Below are 14,331 nucleotides of genomic sequence, written 5' to 3' on the forward strand. Positions count from 1 at the left end.
CTGGTTGTTTTCTAGTATTTCTTAGGAAGGCCTTGAAAGCCAAGCACTGATTTGATTTTATTTCAGATTCATGGCATTTTCATAGGTCCTAGTTTGTCCTGGTCATTTGCACCCTAGAGGGGGTGTAATTTTGTACTTGAAAAGCAAAACTTAAGCCCCATGATCTTCTCGTGATTGTTGATTGTATTGAGCCCTCTAGAAAGAATGGGACAACTATTTGTAGATCATCTTACAAACCTGCCTCTCCCCCTCTGAAGGCTATAATGTGAGACCGTTTCTTGTGGCTTTCTTTGTTAGCTTGTTAGAACAAGCCTGGAGCTCTAAAGTGAACTCTAAAATGGCCAGGGCATTGTACTAACAATTTAAAAATTATATTTACATGTGTGTGTATGTGTGTATACGTGTGTGCATGCACCTGTATGTACTACAGTGAGCATGTGGAGGTCAGAGGACAATTTTCAGGTGTCACTTCTCTCTCTACTATGTGGTTCTTGGAGATGGATCCAAATCAGGTCATGAACCTCAGCAACAAGCATGTTGACCCACTGAGCTATCTTGCCAGCACTGCAGTAGCATTCTTAGTTAGGCTTTCTTACTGAGATAAGGTCTCACTATGTAGCCTTGGTTAGCCTGGAACTCACTATTTAAATCAAGAGATCACCTATGTCTGCCTCTGGTTCTGGAGTTAAAGGTGTATGACACCATGCCTGGCCTGTACTAACACTACAAAGGAATGCACATGACAATTAAAACCAGTACAGGGTTTGTTCTAGCATTTCTGTGAAGAGCTGTGGTCTGCACTCTGGAAAGTAAGTGGGACCCTCTGCTCGGCAGAGCAAAGACAGTGGCATCTGAGTTCTGGGCACTTAGCAGCTGTTAGACTAGGATTTTCCTGCCGTGTTTTTCCTGGTTGGGCATTTTTCAACAACTGTCCATATGAGTCAGAGGATCCTACCTGATACTGCCTGTGTTTGTATCTGTGGATGATTTCCTGGGAGTCTTTGTCTGGTTCTCCTGGGAGCAGAAGGGAATTCTTTATGCTCAAGTGCATGCCCCTCTCTAGTTTAGAAAGGACTTCCTGTTGCCTGAGGCTTATTTTTGGTTTGATTAATAAGTTAATTTTTATTTTCATTGTTTTGAGGCAGGCTCTGTAATCTAGGCTAGCCTTGAACTCCTATCCTCCCCCCTCAACTATGTGCTTGTACCACTGTGTTGGTTTATGGGGACCTGGGGTGTGGTGGGCAAGCATTCTGCCAACTGAGCTGCATCTTTATCTTTTTGTTTTGTTTCTTTTTTTTTTCTGAAACAGGGTCTCACATAGCCCAAGCTGGCTTCAAACTCACTCTGTAGCTGAGAATGACCTTGAACTCCTAATCCTCCTGCCTCTGCTCTCAACCTGTAGACAGGTATTTGGAAGTCACTGTTAATGTCTTTTCCAAGACAGAAGCTCTATATCATATTCAAGGTCTCTCAGGACACTGGGAAGAAACTGTAGGGGCATGGGCAGCCTCCATGCTAGTGGCTTATGCCTTTGGCACTGAACAGACTCCCTTGCCTCCACTCTGGGGACACAGATCACTCCTCTCCAGCAAGGACTTAGATGTGTAGCTGAAAGGAGGGCAAAGAGGTCATACCTAGTCTTGAGTCCCCTGTCATGGCTGTCCTGCTCCTTGCAAACCCGAGTGGTGAGGTTGGAGGGCCAGAGTGGCCGTCTCCAGGTCTCATTTGGTACCCCCCTGGTTTGTGTACTCTAGCTATGGGAATTAGAGTTTGTGCCATGCTGTTTGCTCATCCCGCAAGTGCCTGAGGTGGGCCTCAGTCTCGTCCTCAAGTGTTCTGTGAGCTAGAGTGTTTGTGCAGAGAAAAGCGAGAAGTTCAAATGGGGGAAGTACAGGGCAGCCTGGGCCCTTGCTGGGCTGAGCTCAGCATCGGGCTTATCGGGGCCTCTCTAAGGACAGATGGCCAGGGACTCCGTCAGTAAAGAGACAGAAAGGGAGAGGAAAGAGCCAGAGAAGGGTCCTTCCGCATTGTCACAGGTCAGTAGGGCTGCAGGAGCCAGCAAAGCCATGCCCGGAGGCCACCCAGACCTGGAACAGACTGGGAGAGCTTGCTGGTTGGCCTTAAAAATTGGGGTGTTTTTTTTTTAATCTAAAGCACAGTGGAGTTTTGAAAATTATCTGTATAGAAATAACCTTAAATGTCTTCTAAATTCTAGATAGGAAATATAAGGAAGAACAAATATTGAAACCTTGAACCACTGAGCCATTTTCAAAATCATAGCTATCCAGAAAGTGAAACATTCTCAAGTAGAAAGCCAAGAAGACCAGGGACTGGAGGGATGGCTTGGTGGTGAGAATGCTTGTTGCTCTTTCAGGTGACTTCAGTTTGGTTCACAACAGCACCCACGTTGGTCGGCTCACAACTGCTTGTAACCGCAGTTCCAGAGGGTCCAGTGCCCATTTCTGGTCCCTGTGAGCACCTGTACATACATGGCATATACGCACGTGGACATATACACATAAATTTTAAAGAGAACTGCATTCCAGGCCCTTTAGTTTCATCATCAGAAGGAAAAACAAGTTAAAAGATACATTTTGTGGTTATATGACAATGTCCTTTAATTTTCTGTCGTCAGCTGTGGCTAACTGTGCTAACACTAGCTTGACTTTTTCATAGCGCTGGTTTCCAGGAAACATAAAAACTTGCCCTATTGCTGTCTAGTCACCTCCCCCAGCTGAACACTTTGTGGTCTTGAGTGTCCATCCATCATGATTCTCCAGGCACCTAAAGCCACTGTGGAGAAACATAGACGGAATTGACACTTCGCACGCAGAGCTAAGTATTTATCTTGGAAGGCGGTCCTGTCTGGAAGCTTTCTGATCATCAGGCTCTGAACAGGTCACTTACCCATGACTGCAAGAGTGTACACTGTGCCGTGGAAATGAAATTTGTCCACTCTCCACATCACAGGGATTAGAAGGGAAAACACATGGCTGAGGGTAGAGATATTCTGTACCTGCACACACAGGCATGCTCACACACGTACCCCTGGTAATGTGACTTCAAATGGGTGAGGATTATGTTTCACTGCATTTAACAGGAAACTGGATTAACAAGAACGTTATTTCTTTTTCTAACTTATGGACAGTTCGGTGCTGGAGCTGACTCCTCGGCCATGTCTAACTGTCCCATGCATAGGACTGAGTTCCTGACTCATGCTCACTGTCTCTGGGGTGGCACTCATATCACAGGAGGACGCTTTCACAGAGACCTTCCACTTCTCATTAGCAGTGACTCTCACGTGGCCATTCCTCATGGCTACATCAGATGGTTAGAAGGAAATAAGGAGAGCCAAGTAGTTCAGCTGAGTGTATCCTAAGACGCACAGACTCTCGGGAAGCAGCGTGGACAGTTGGTCGGGAACTGGCTCTGTCCCATAATTGCCTCTGTTTCTGTGTTTCTTGTCTTTGGCGAAAGAGACTTTTGTTTCTTGTGTGGTTGTTCAGTTTTTCAGTCAGGTATTAGAAAGGGGGGTGATCTTCTTCCTCTATGTGTTCTGTCATCTCTTCACAGCCTGGCTTCTGAGGTGGGCCTTAGACACCACCCCCACCCATTGTCTGCCAGAGTCAGTTGGATAAGGACCTAGCTTTGAATTACTGCTTTGGAAAGATAAAATCAACTGTCTACATGTAGAGATCTTCATGGTCGTTAGGAACCAAGAGTCTGCCTGCAGGTTTCCATAGTGCTTGAGAATGCACAGCACTGCATCCAGATTTAAGGAGATGTCCAGTCCACTCGTTCACTGCATTCTCCACAGACCTTAAGAGAAAGAGCAGAGGCATCAGGACCCTGCTCTTGGTGAGACTTCCTGAGCGTCAGGCAATGGAGGTATTCCTCACCCTACTCTGCCCTCTCTCCTTCCCAGCCCCACATCTTACTTCAGGGCCAGGTGACTCTTATCTCTGACTCGCGGTTTCAGTGTGCTGAGTGCCTCCACATGGTTGGTATTTCTTAAGAAAATTGTGTTGTGAAAACAGCTTGAGGCGACCACATTTCCTCCTCTGCAGAAGACATCACCTCCTGTAACTGTCGCACCTTCTGCAGGTCTGTGTGAGTGTGGGCAGGGGTTCCTCTAGACCAGTGGTTCTCAACCTTCCTAATGCTGCGTGTTGTGGCGACCCCCCTAAAGTCATGTTCATTGGTACTTCATAACTAGTTTCCTTCTATTCTGATCTGTAATGTAAATATCTGAATGCAGGATCGTGACTCACAGGTTGAGAACCACTGCACTAGGCCTTTAGGCTGCAAGGAGGCCTGTGGGTGGAGCATACAATAGTCACATGTTGTCTTCTAATGCCACGGCCCTATGCAGTGATCACAGTTGTGTGTCTGTATTACCCTGTTTGTGAAATGCTACAAAATACCCTGCAGTTTCCCCGTATGAGCCATGGTCATAGCAGCGCTGTTTCTGAGAGGCGTGTATCACTGTGATTCAGCACATCTCAGCAACCCCTTCTGGGAAATGAGCCGTTCTCAGAGCCAGGTTCTTTGGAAGTCAGGCTGTGGGGGAGATATGGAGTGAAAATTCAGCTGTGTGGAGAGGCCTCTGGAAACCCAGGAGAGGGGTGTGAAAAGAGGCTGTGCACAGCTGGCCAGGGTCTGGGCCCATGGAGGCGTCCTGAGCCAGGCTCTGGGTTTGAGTCTGTACAAGTGAAGACAGGGGTGCTGTACTATAAATGGCAGCTGGGCCTGAGACTGCTGAAGATCAGGGATGGATGGGGAGGAGAGAGGAAAGCTGAGTCTGGTGCACCCCTACTAATTCAGAGAACTGTAGCACAATTAATAAAAACCCAGAGACAGATATTGGGATTCAAGCTGAAGACCAGAAAACAAAACAGCCAAGCCACTAGAGAAGTCTTACTTCTACCAAGGCTGGGCGACTGCAGACTGAGCCCTGAGCATTGTCTCCTCCCATCATATATTCCCCCCTAGTGCTGGGATTAAAGGCACGTGACTCCCTAGTACTGGGATTAAATATGTGAGCCACCACCACCTGGATCTCTTTCTACCTTGTTCTTGTGTAACCCAGGGCGGCCTTGAACTGCCTGTCTCCCAAATCCTGGGATTAAAGGTGTGTGGCACATTGCCTAACCTCTTGTGACTTAGCTTTGCCCTTCTGATATTCAGGCAAGCTTTTATTTATTAAAACATAAATATCACTATAGGGAACTTACCAGGAAATGGCAGGAAGAGGAAAGTCAGGAGAAAGCATGAGTGTCAGTCCATTGAGAACTGTGGAAACCTCTGTCACCTCCTGCGTCATTTCCTCAGCCCACAGGAAGCCGTTCTCGCCTCACAGCAACTTACTGTCATTAGCCATTCGGCCGGTCATGTTACCCATTTCACCTGCACCCCTCTGCTGCTCGGTGTTATTTGCTTTTAGTGAATCAGACAAAGCCCCAGGCTTCAGGCTGTGTTCTTGGTGGGAATTATAAGCAGATGGATCAGCTTTAACTTTGTCACATCGGCTGGTCCTCCCCAGGGGCTCTCAGAACCCTGACTTTTTGCGTCTCTATGGGAACTACAGCTTCACGAAGGTGTCCCTGTTCCTGACCGCGTACTCCTCCCCAATCTGGACTGGGATTGTAGCTCCGTGGTGGAGTGCTGGCCTCACAAGCCCATAGTCCTCATTCAGCACATCCTGTCCTCCCCCACCTACTGTGGAGTTGCCAGTTCCTGCCCCCACCCCCACACTGGTGTGGGGAAAATGGCCATCTCTCCGTGAGGATTCCCTGGGACATGTATGCACTTTGCTGTCTGCAGAAGTTTCTCGCAAGGTGAGAGCAGGAAGGGAGGGAACAGACTCACAGGCTGGTCAGGTGAGCATCAGCACTTTTGTGGGAGAGCTGTGGCAGGACACTGGGACATTGCAGGGAATGAAATCTAGGGGTTGCCATAGAATAGGGCCCGAGGAAGTGTACTGTAGTCCAGCTCTCCAAGGTTTATCACTAAATGCCTAAGAAGAATGGAAGACACCCTCCAGGCAGATTTTCTCTTCCCACTGCAGTTGCCAAAGAACATGCGCCATGCTCCGAGCAGCTCCCAGCCCCCTGTTTCTTCCTAGGCTCCCTGTATAATAATGTTAGGGCATGTCCCCTGCTCTCCTTCTAGAGGCCTCCTGAATGCAGCTGTCAGAGCACATACTGAAGAGAATCCAGCAGCTATACTTTGGGTGAAGTGTTTTTAAAAACCAAACCAAACAAAAAACAAGCAAAAGTAAATTGAAGCTGCAGTCGCTGTAAAAATATACTCAGGACTGGAAAGGTGGCTCAACAATTAAGATCACTTGCTGAGTTATTTTCTCAACACCCACACGGCAATCCACAACCATTCATAACTCCAGTTCCCAGGGTTCTGGCACCCTTTTCTGACCTCCATGGGTATCAGGCCTGTACATGGTAAACATATATATGTAGGCAAAGTGCTCAAACATGTAAAATTTAATAAGCAAATAAATAAATAAGCAAGCATACCCAGCCAGGAAGCCGCTTCTTTTTCAGACAGTGATGACTTTAAAGTATCATTTCTACACAAGACCCCACTAGAAATCATTTCTGCAGCATGGCCTTCCATGGTCTCCCTGTAGACCTTTTCTGCCCCTGCACCCTCCAGCTCCTCTAAAGTCCTTGAGTAGGCAGGGGTTTGCCGCAAACCCTTGGTTTTCATGGTAATAGGTACCTTGTCACATCCGAGAGTATGATAGCGCTTGCTCCTGCGGGGCCTCATGACCTCGCTGCCAGCCCACACAGGAAAAAGAACTGCACCTGCTGAGCGTAGCTGTGGATACAGCTGGTTGCTTGTTTCCTGGTTAGGCTTAGAACAACCATGCTCTCACTCAAGTTGGGTCTGTGAGAGGCCTGCCCTCAGGAAGTCTATAGAACAGCTCTGACTTTCCTGAAGTAAAGAGTAGACCTTCCATCCCTGTGTGCCCGTGGACTAACGCGAGTACTAACAGGTGGTAAGTGCCTGCTATATTTTGACTGTCGGGTGCTGACCAATGTCTTCTTTGCTTTTTAGCCGTATGTGTTACTGCCAAAACAGGTGACTCTTTTATGCCTGGCTCGGGCATTTAGTGTCGTGACACAGTAGCTAGAGAGTGGCCTGAATTCGTGGTGCCTGAACTTTTTTCTTTTGCTTATTAGATCCCCTTTCCAAATGAAATCTTAAGGGGAACCCCAACATCTAAGTGAAGAGAGCAGCCACTGCGCTTTTCCTACTCCCCCGCCATCAGTCCCCAGGCATCTCCTGGAACCCTAAGACCCAGAGCAAGGGTCTGGCCACCAGAACTCCATGTATCCTCTGGTGACTGGGAGCTGGCCATGCTGACCTTCCTTAGTTTTCCTTTAGAGTAGCAGCTCAGTATCATGGGTGCTATTCCCTCAGCACTTGGTGCTTGAGACATGACAGCGTATATATAAGCTGTGTGTTGTTCTCCCGACAGCAGCCCCTGTTCCTGTCACCCTCGGGGCTCTTTTACAGGGCACTCTGGAGCCTTTCCCACTGACACTGACAGCAGTCAAGTCAGTGAGCTGCCTACAAAGTGAGAGCCTCTGAGGAGACATTCCCAACCAGGACATCCGTCTCCAGGGGCAGTCGCTGCCCAGGATTCTTGGGCCCTGTTTTCTTGGCCAGCGTTTTGTGGAGACCAGTCCTAAGCAGCCCTGGGCAGTGCTGGTCCTATTAGAAACTGATTTTCTTCTTGGCTATCAGTAGTTATCAGTTCTAGTCAACCTGTGTTTTCATAGTAATATTGTGAACACTGTTAAAAAGACATGTAGACCGAGTTGGTTATAATGAAATAGCATGAAGTTCTGTTCACAAACATTCGTTATTCTCAGATGTTGCCACTGGGAAGAATACAAGATGTTTGGCTTGTTAGGATTATTTCTTTAATCAGGGTGTAAAACAAGTAACAGTGTTACCTTCCTGTTTATTAGATGACTTGAGTTACTATTTTTATTACTTTATGACATTTTTATTTCCTACCCTTACCTGTTTTTCTAATTTTGAAACAATTAACATGTTGCTTGAAGCAGATATTATTTAAGCTATAAATATTGTTATTTCCAAATAAATCTTGAGCATCATATTATTTCAAGCTGCAACATCTCCAGAAGTTACATTTTTTAAATTATTTTATTTGTATGTATGAGTGTTTGGCTGTGTGTGTGTGTAGTGTGTGTGTGTCATGTTTGAAAGTATTCCACATGACCACAGTACCTGTAGAGGCCAGAAGAGGGCATCACATCTCCTGAAACTGGAATTACAGACTAGTAAACTGCCGCGTAGGTGCAAGGACACTGAATTTAGATCCCCTCTACAGGAGCAGTCAGTGTTCTTTATCCCTGAGCCAACTCTCCAATTCTCAAAGCTTACATTTTAAGGAAAAGTTTTGAACTTGAACCATGTTTGGGTGTCATTGCTTTTGCCTGTGAGTTTGCTGAGATCCTGTTCTGTGATAAAACTTACTTTTTCACTGTCACAGTTTGCGGTTTGGAAAACATGTTCATATCTGTAATCTCTCCGTTTCCCTAGAAGAAACAGAGTAAATAGAGTGTACAAAGCTGATCCTTGCTTTCCTATTTTCAAATAGCAGTTTAACTCTGGAAATTGTTCCTTATCAATACAGGTGAGTGGATCCTGTCATGTCGTTACTGATCTATAAGACTAGAGGGGTATTGTGCCTTTTCTCTCTCCCTGAACCAACAGTTAATTTTGGTAGCCTTGAAACACATCATCACCTTACTATGAGAAGCATGGCTCTACTTTAGAAGATAGCACATGAGCACACAAGCCACCCACAGACTATGATTTTATATAGCATGCATCAAAATGTGCTGTTAACATATGGCTGATATTCTTATGTAGTATGGCAAATCAGTGTTTTATGTGGGATGACAGGTTTCCTGGGAAAGTTTGGGGTAACTGACAATTGTTTACCTTTCTTTCAGATATAATTTCCCAGCACCCAAATCCTTCTGCGGAAAAAGCCAGAACTGTGCTCGCGGTGGAAGCTGCCCCTGGAGAGCTGGTGGGAGACCGAGCTGCTCGCCAGCCAGCCCCAGGGCTTCCGAATTCCATTAACTTTTACTCTCTGAAGCAGTGGGGTAATGAGCTCAAGTGAGTCTTTGGGAAGTAGCATATGCTATTGAAGATGGGTTTCCTTTGATAATGAGTTATAATGTGGGTTATATGTTTATATGTGACATCATAAAGCCACTTTACATGTATGAAGGGTCTTTGTGCTTTGCAGCACTTTCACACATAGGTCATTTTCTTAAACAGTATGCCTGCTGTGTTTCTGGTACCATGCCAAGAGTCATCACGTGGTTTCATCTGATTGCTTGACTATGTCTGGTAGATCAAATGGCTGACATTTTACAGAGACTGAAACTAGCTGAAGTGGGGAGTGGGGTGATCTGAGCTGACAAGGCTTCAAGATGCAGGGCTGGGCTTTTTGCCCCTCCCACTTCACCCTGTTCCCAAATCTCAGGACTGGCCCAGAGTTCTGTGCTCTGTAGGTGCATGGGCCAGTAAGAATGGACGTGCGTTTTTGTTTGTTTTTAAGAAAGGCTTTGTTGAGATCTCCTGAGTAAATTGGGAGTATGGGGATCATAGTAGAAGGTGCAGGGGGGAAATATATAGCCCAATAAAAACAATTAAAGGAAGGCCTTGTTGAAATTATATATAATTTATCCATTTACAATATAGTATTTTGTGGGTTTTCATACATCCAGAGTTATATAATCAATTATAGAACATTTTGTTGTTGTTACTGTTTGGTTTGTTTGTTTGTTTAGCCAGGCTAGTCTTGAACTTGTAGCTGCCCTGCTGTCTCAGTTTCTCAGGTCAGGGATTATAGGCATGGGTGAGCCGGACTCAGTTTTAGAATGTTTTCATCACCCTCAGAAGTTGTGCAATCCTTTCCTGCCTCTCTTGCCTTCTTTCCCCCTCTCCACCTTCAGTCGCAGGCAACCACTAATCTGCTTCTGACTGTGTGGATTTGTTTGCTTTGAACCTTTCATGTAAATGGGATTGCACAATATGAGCCCTTTATGTGGCTTTCTGCACTTAGCATAATGTTGTCAAGATTTATCAAGGTAGTAATGTTTAAATATCTTACTTTCTTTTCTGGCTAAATACTGTCCATGTATACTGTCCTAGTTTTGTTTCCTGTTACTGTGATAAGGCACTCTGACAAAAGTGACTTTATTTATCCGGCTTACAGTTCCAGGTGTGCTCTACAGTTGTGCGAAAGTTAAGGTGGCAAGGACCTGGAACAGCGAGGCAAATCCAGGCAAGAGCAGGGAGGAAGGAATGCATGTCGCGCTCAGCCCCCTTTCTCCTCATACATAGTCCAGGACCCAAACAGCTCTTCCCACCTTGATTAACGTAATCAAGACAGTCCCCGCAGGCCTGCAAGCACTCTCCACAGCCCCAGTGTCATCTGTGTGACCCTAGCCATCCTACTAGTGTGAATCGACTGGTGTCTTACTGTGGGATTGGTTTGCATGTCAATGATGACTAACAGCGTCTTTTGCCACGTGGCCATTTGTGCATCCTTCTGTGTTGGATCTGTTCAACATAACAGATCCTTTGCCTGTTTAAAATACTATTGGCTTTTTATTACTGAGTTGTATGTATTATATGGAGACAATTCATGTATGTTGGCAGCAATATGTTTGGTGGACACAGATTCTTAGGAGACTTGGCTTAAGTTAGAAATGAGAGTTAGTAGGAAGGTTTGTGTTCTGTGCATGAGCCCAGAAGAGAGAATATATGTCACTTTTGTATGTGACAACTCTTAAAGCAAGTTTGGAGTTAATGTCAACAGGAGCAATGCCAGCTGTGCTGTTGTAGCATTGCATGCTGTAAGAGGCAGACTCCTTGAGAGAATTCTCAGCTGTGCCGCTTCATAATCGACTGTCTCACGCAAGTTGCTTACCATTCTGTGCCTGTGTTTCTCATTTGTAAGTAAGCTTGTATACCTCATGGGATGGACTGGATGATGATAAGTTAATACGAACAAGCAACATGGAACAGAGCCTGGGACTCAGTTTGAAGGAAAGTGAATGTCATCATGTTGGGTCTTGTGACGACTGCTCTCTGCAGAAGAGGATGCTCAGACAGAGCTCACGTGCTTGTGTTTTTTCTTTTCTTTTAGCTTGTGGGCATGCTGTAGGAGGTTAAAACAAAATGACCTGGGTGAATGGAGAACCTTTATAGTTCCAGGGATTGGGACATGCTAAGCAAGCTCATGCCCTCTCAGCTACAACCCCAACCTGGAGAAAACTTAATGACCTTAGAAATAGTAAAGCTAGGGCTGGAGAGATGGCTCAGTGGTTAAGAGCATTGCCTGCTCTTCCAAAGGTCCTGAGTTCAATTCCCGGCAACCACATGGTGGCTCACAACCATCTGTAATAACGTCTGATGTCCTCTTCTGGCCTGCAGACATACACACAGTCAGAATATTGTAAACATAATAATAATAAATATTTTTGAAAAAAAAAGAAATAGTAAAGCTATTTTTCCCCAAAATGAATGGCTCAAAGGTTCTATTTTTGTAGTGGATTCAAACTCGTATTGTGGTCAGGGTTTGAAGATGACTTGTGTGTAGCTTCATTGTGTTCATTAGTTCAGCTGGGGCCCTCCATTGGAATCACCTGGTGAGCTGAGAGTTTAAATTCCACACTTTTCTACAATACCCGAGGGCCCATGCTCTGCTTCCACAGCTGAGGTTCGGATTTGCCGGAGTCTAATAGCTGATGCTGTTTTAGTTACTGTTCAGTTGTGGTGACAGAGTACCATGGCCAAGGCAAGTTATAAATGTTTGGTTTGGGGCTCATAGTTGCAGAGTCCCCATCATAGTAGAAGCAGGCCAGCAGGCAGGCAGGCATGGCACTAAGCAGTAGCTAGGAGCTTGCACCCCTATCTCCCAGTAGGAAGCAGGGGTACTAAATGGGAATGACCTGGGCTTTTGAAACTTCAAAGCCCACCCCTAGTGACACACCTCTTCCAACAAGACCATACCTCCTAATCCTTCCCAAAGAGTTCCACTAGCTAGGGGCCAAGTATTTAAATATCTGAGGAACATTCTTCTTCATACTATCCTGATGTTCATTGTACCTATTCTTGTATTGTGTGATTGAATCACTTAGTAATCTCTTAAAATATATTTTTTTCTATTGAAAGTTAGATGCTTAGGAAAAAAGTTGATAAAGGTTTATGCCACTAAAATATTGTTGAGACAATGTGGATGGCATGGTTTTGAGGAATCAAGAAGAAAAACTTGCAAAAGCCTGTAATCTAGGCCTACATTGTAAGTGTATTCTTTATTCCATTAAGAGCAGCAGCAGCAGTCGGGTGACATCTTACAAGTGTGGATTATCCAGGCAGGGCAGACTGCAGCCAGTAGCCCTGGCAGGCGAATCCTCTTGCTCACTCCTGCATAGGCACCTCTGTTGTAGGTGTAGTTACTTTACTTAGTTCCCTGCTTTAATGGCTTTCTCATTTAACCTACCCCATCCATCAGGTAACAGAGCTTGACCCCGTAAGAAATTCCAGGTGGTCTGTATGAATAATCACAGCCTCGTAGAATCTGGCTGGTTGGTAGTGCTCAGCCAGGTCTGGCTAGAGGATACAGTGCTACAGATACTGCTCTCAGTCTTTGAGGCCATAAACAGTGTGGGCCTTCCCTTCATGTCAGGTGGAGAACACCTCCCCCCCCCCCAATGCATGGGAAGTCGGAGCCTGCTGGGAAGGTGTGCTTACCTTTCAAGGTTGTCTCTGCTGAGTCTTCTACTGATTCTGCTGCTGGCTGTGTCCTGGGCCCTTTGTTTCTCTTTTCCTCATGACCCTTCAAGCCTGGTGGCAATGTCACTTGTCTATGTGACTCAGATTCCTAGGAATCCACTGGTTTTGCCATTTAGGGCTTTGCCTGGTGACTCATCTCTTTCAGAGCCCCATTTCAAAGAGAAGGTCACCCCAGCCCAAACCAGTGCCCCGATATCTGGTGCATTTGGGGAAGTCATTTATGTCTGTGGCTATGTGGTACTTGCTTATGTTTTCCTTGTTTTAAGGTGTAAATCAGTCTTTGCCAAGAAAGTGAGGATTGTAGTCCTGTTGCTGCCTCACGGGTGTTTGCAGAACCAGGCCTTCTTGGGGAGGCACAGGGATGGGGCTGAAGAAGGGCGGGCTGTGTATGCTGCCTTGTCTATGCCCAGTCTTTCCTACAAGCTTCCTAGGACATAGCATTGTTTGCACCTAGCTAGCCCTCCTCGCCAGCAGTCCTTCCCCTCTTGATTGGAACCATGCTCTTCCAGAGGCCCGTTCATTGGCAGGACTGCTACAGCTTTAGAGAAGTCATGGTTGTGCCTTGCAGACACAAAGACCTTAGCCATGGCTGGAATGGTATCTGACACAGTATAGGAAAACAGACCCCAGAGAATGTCAGTCCCTGCCTTATCCAAGGCCATCAAGCAGTTAGCCCAAATTTCCTAATTTTAATTAGAGCTGGGGGCTGTATAAGAAGGAACAGTTGGTATCTTCTGCTGGGCCTGATGGACCCACTTGTTCCAAGAGTCAAGTTCTCAGTAGCCTGAGTCAACTCTTTCTGCTCTCGGTGCCTCAGATTACCCAGCATGACCTCCCCAACTCAAGAGCCTTCCTGTAATCACAACAGAGTTGCTTTTCTGAGATTCAGATGTGGCCCTTGTGGGCAGTGGGTATTATTTATCCCATCACGTTGGCGTTTTCCACTGGTTCCTGCTTTCTCTCGCCTCCCCAGCACTTCTCCATCTCCCATTGGAATACGGGTATTGTGATAGGGGTCGGTGGGACAAGTGGTAGGAAGCACAGCCTGGGCCCTCAATCTTCTCTGAAATACTCAGACTTTGGACCCCAAGCTCTGGCCTCGATGAGCCCAGAGCCTCCTGGCTTGCATGTTGCCACCCACCAGCTGCATTCAGCCTGTCGTTTCTTAGTCCTGCGTTTCTACTTGACAGTGAAAGGCATACATGCTTACAAAGAAAGAGGCCTGTTCCTGCTGAGGGGCTTGGAGCTAAAACAGAGGCCTTTCTCAATCCACATTCTAGAAGTAACTACTAGAAATAGAGTCATAGATGGAAGCGCTCTGGAATTCTCTCTGCCTGTTGAAAGAGACCCTGCAGTACACACTCTCTCAGTGCCTTCATGTTCTGACGTTTCCCCTGTGACATCCCAGTCACGAGGTCCACTGCTCCAGTGCTCTTCCCTGCAGAGTGAGAGGCTAGG

At 46.2% G+C, this 14,331-nt stretch overlaps 1 protein-coding gene across 1 annotated transcript in view; it reads left to right on the forward strand.

Annotated features, from left to right (window-relative positions):
* Positions 1–14,331, forward strand: part of Tbc1d2b (TBC1 domain family member 2B) — a 68,050-nt gene that overhangs the window by 22,404 nt on the left and 31,315 nt on the right. Inside the window, exon 3 of the mRNA XM_041677272.1 lies at positions 9,012–9,180. Within this exon, the coding sequence (XP_041533206.1) occupies positions 9,012–9,180 (169 nt within the window). The remainder of the gene's footprint in view (positions 1–9,011; positions 9,181–14,331) is intronic.

The sequence above is a fragment of the Microtus oregoni genome, unplaced genomic scaffold (assembly GCF_018167655.1).
Source record: "Microtus oregoni isolate MIOR12 unplaced genomic scaffold, Mior012 000028F_ref0000031, whole genome shotgun sequence".
In the NCBI taxonomy this organism is placed as follows: domain Eukaryota; kingdom Metazoa; phylum Chordata; class Mammalia; order Rodentia; family Cricetidae; genus Microtus; species Microtus oregoni.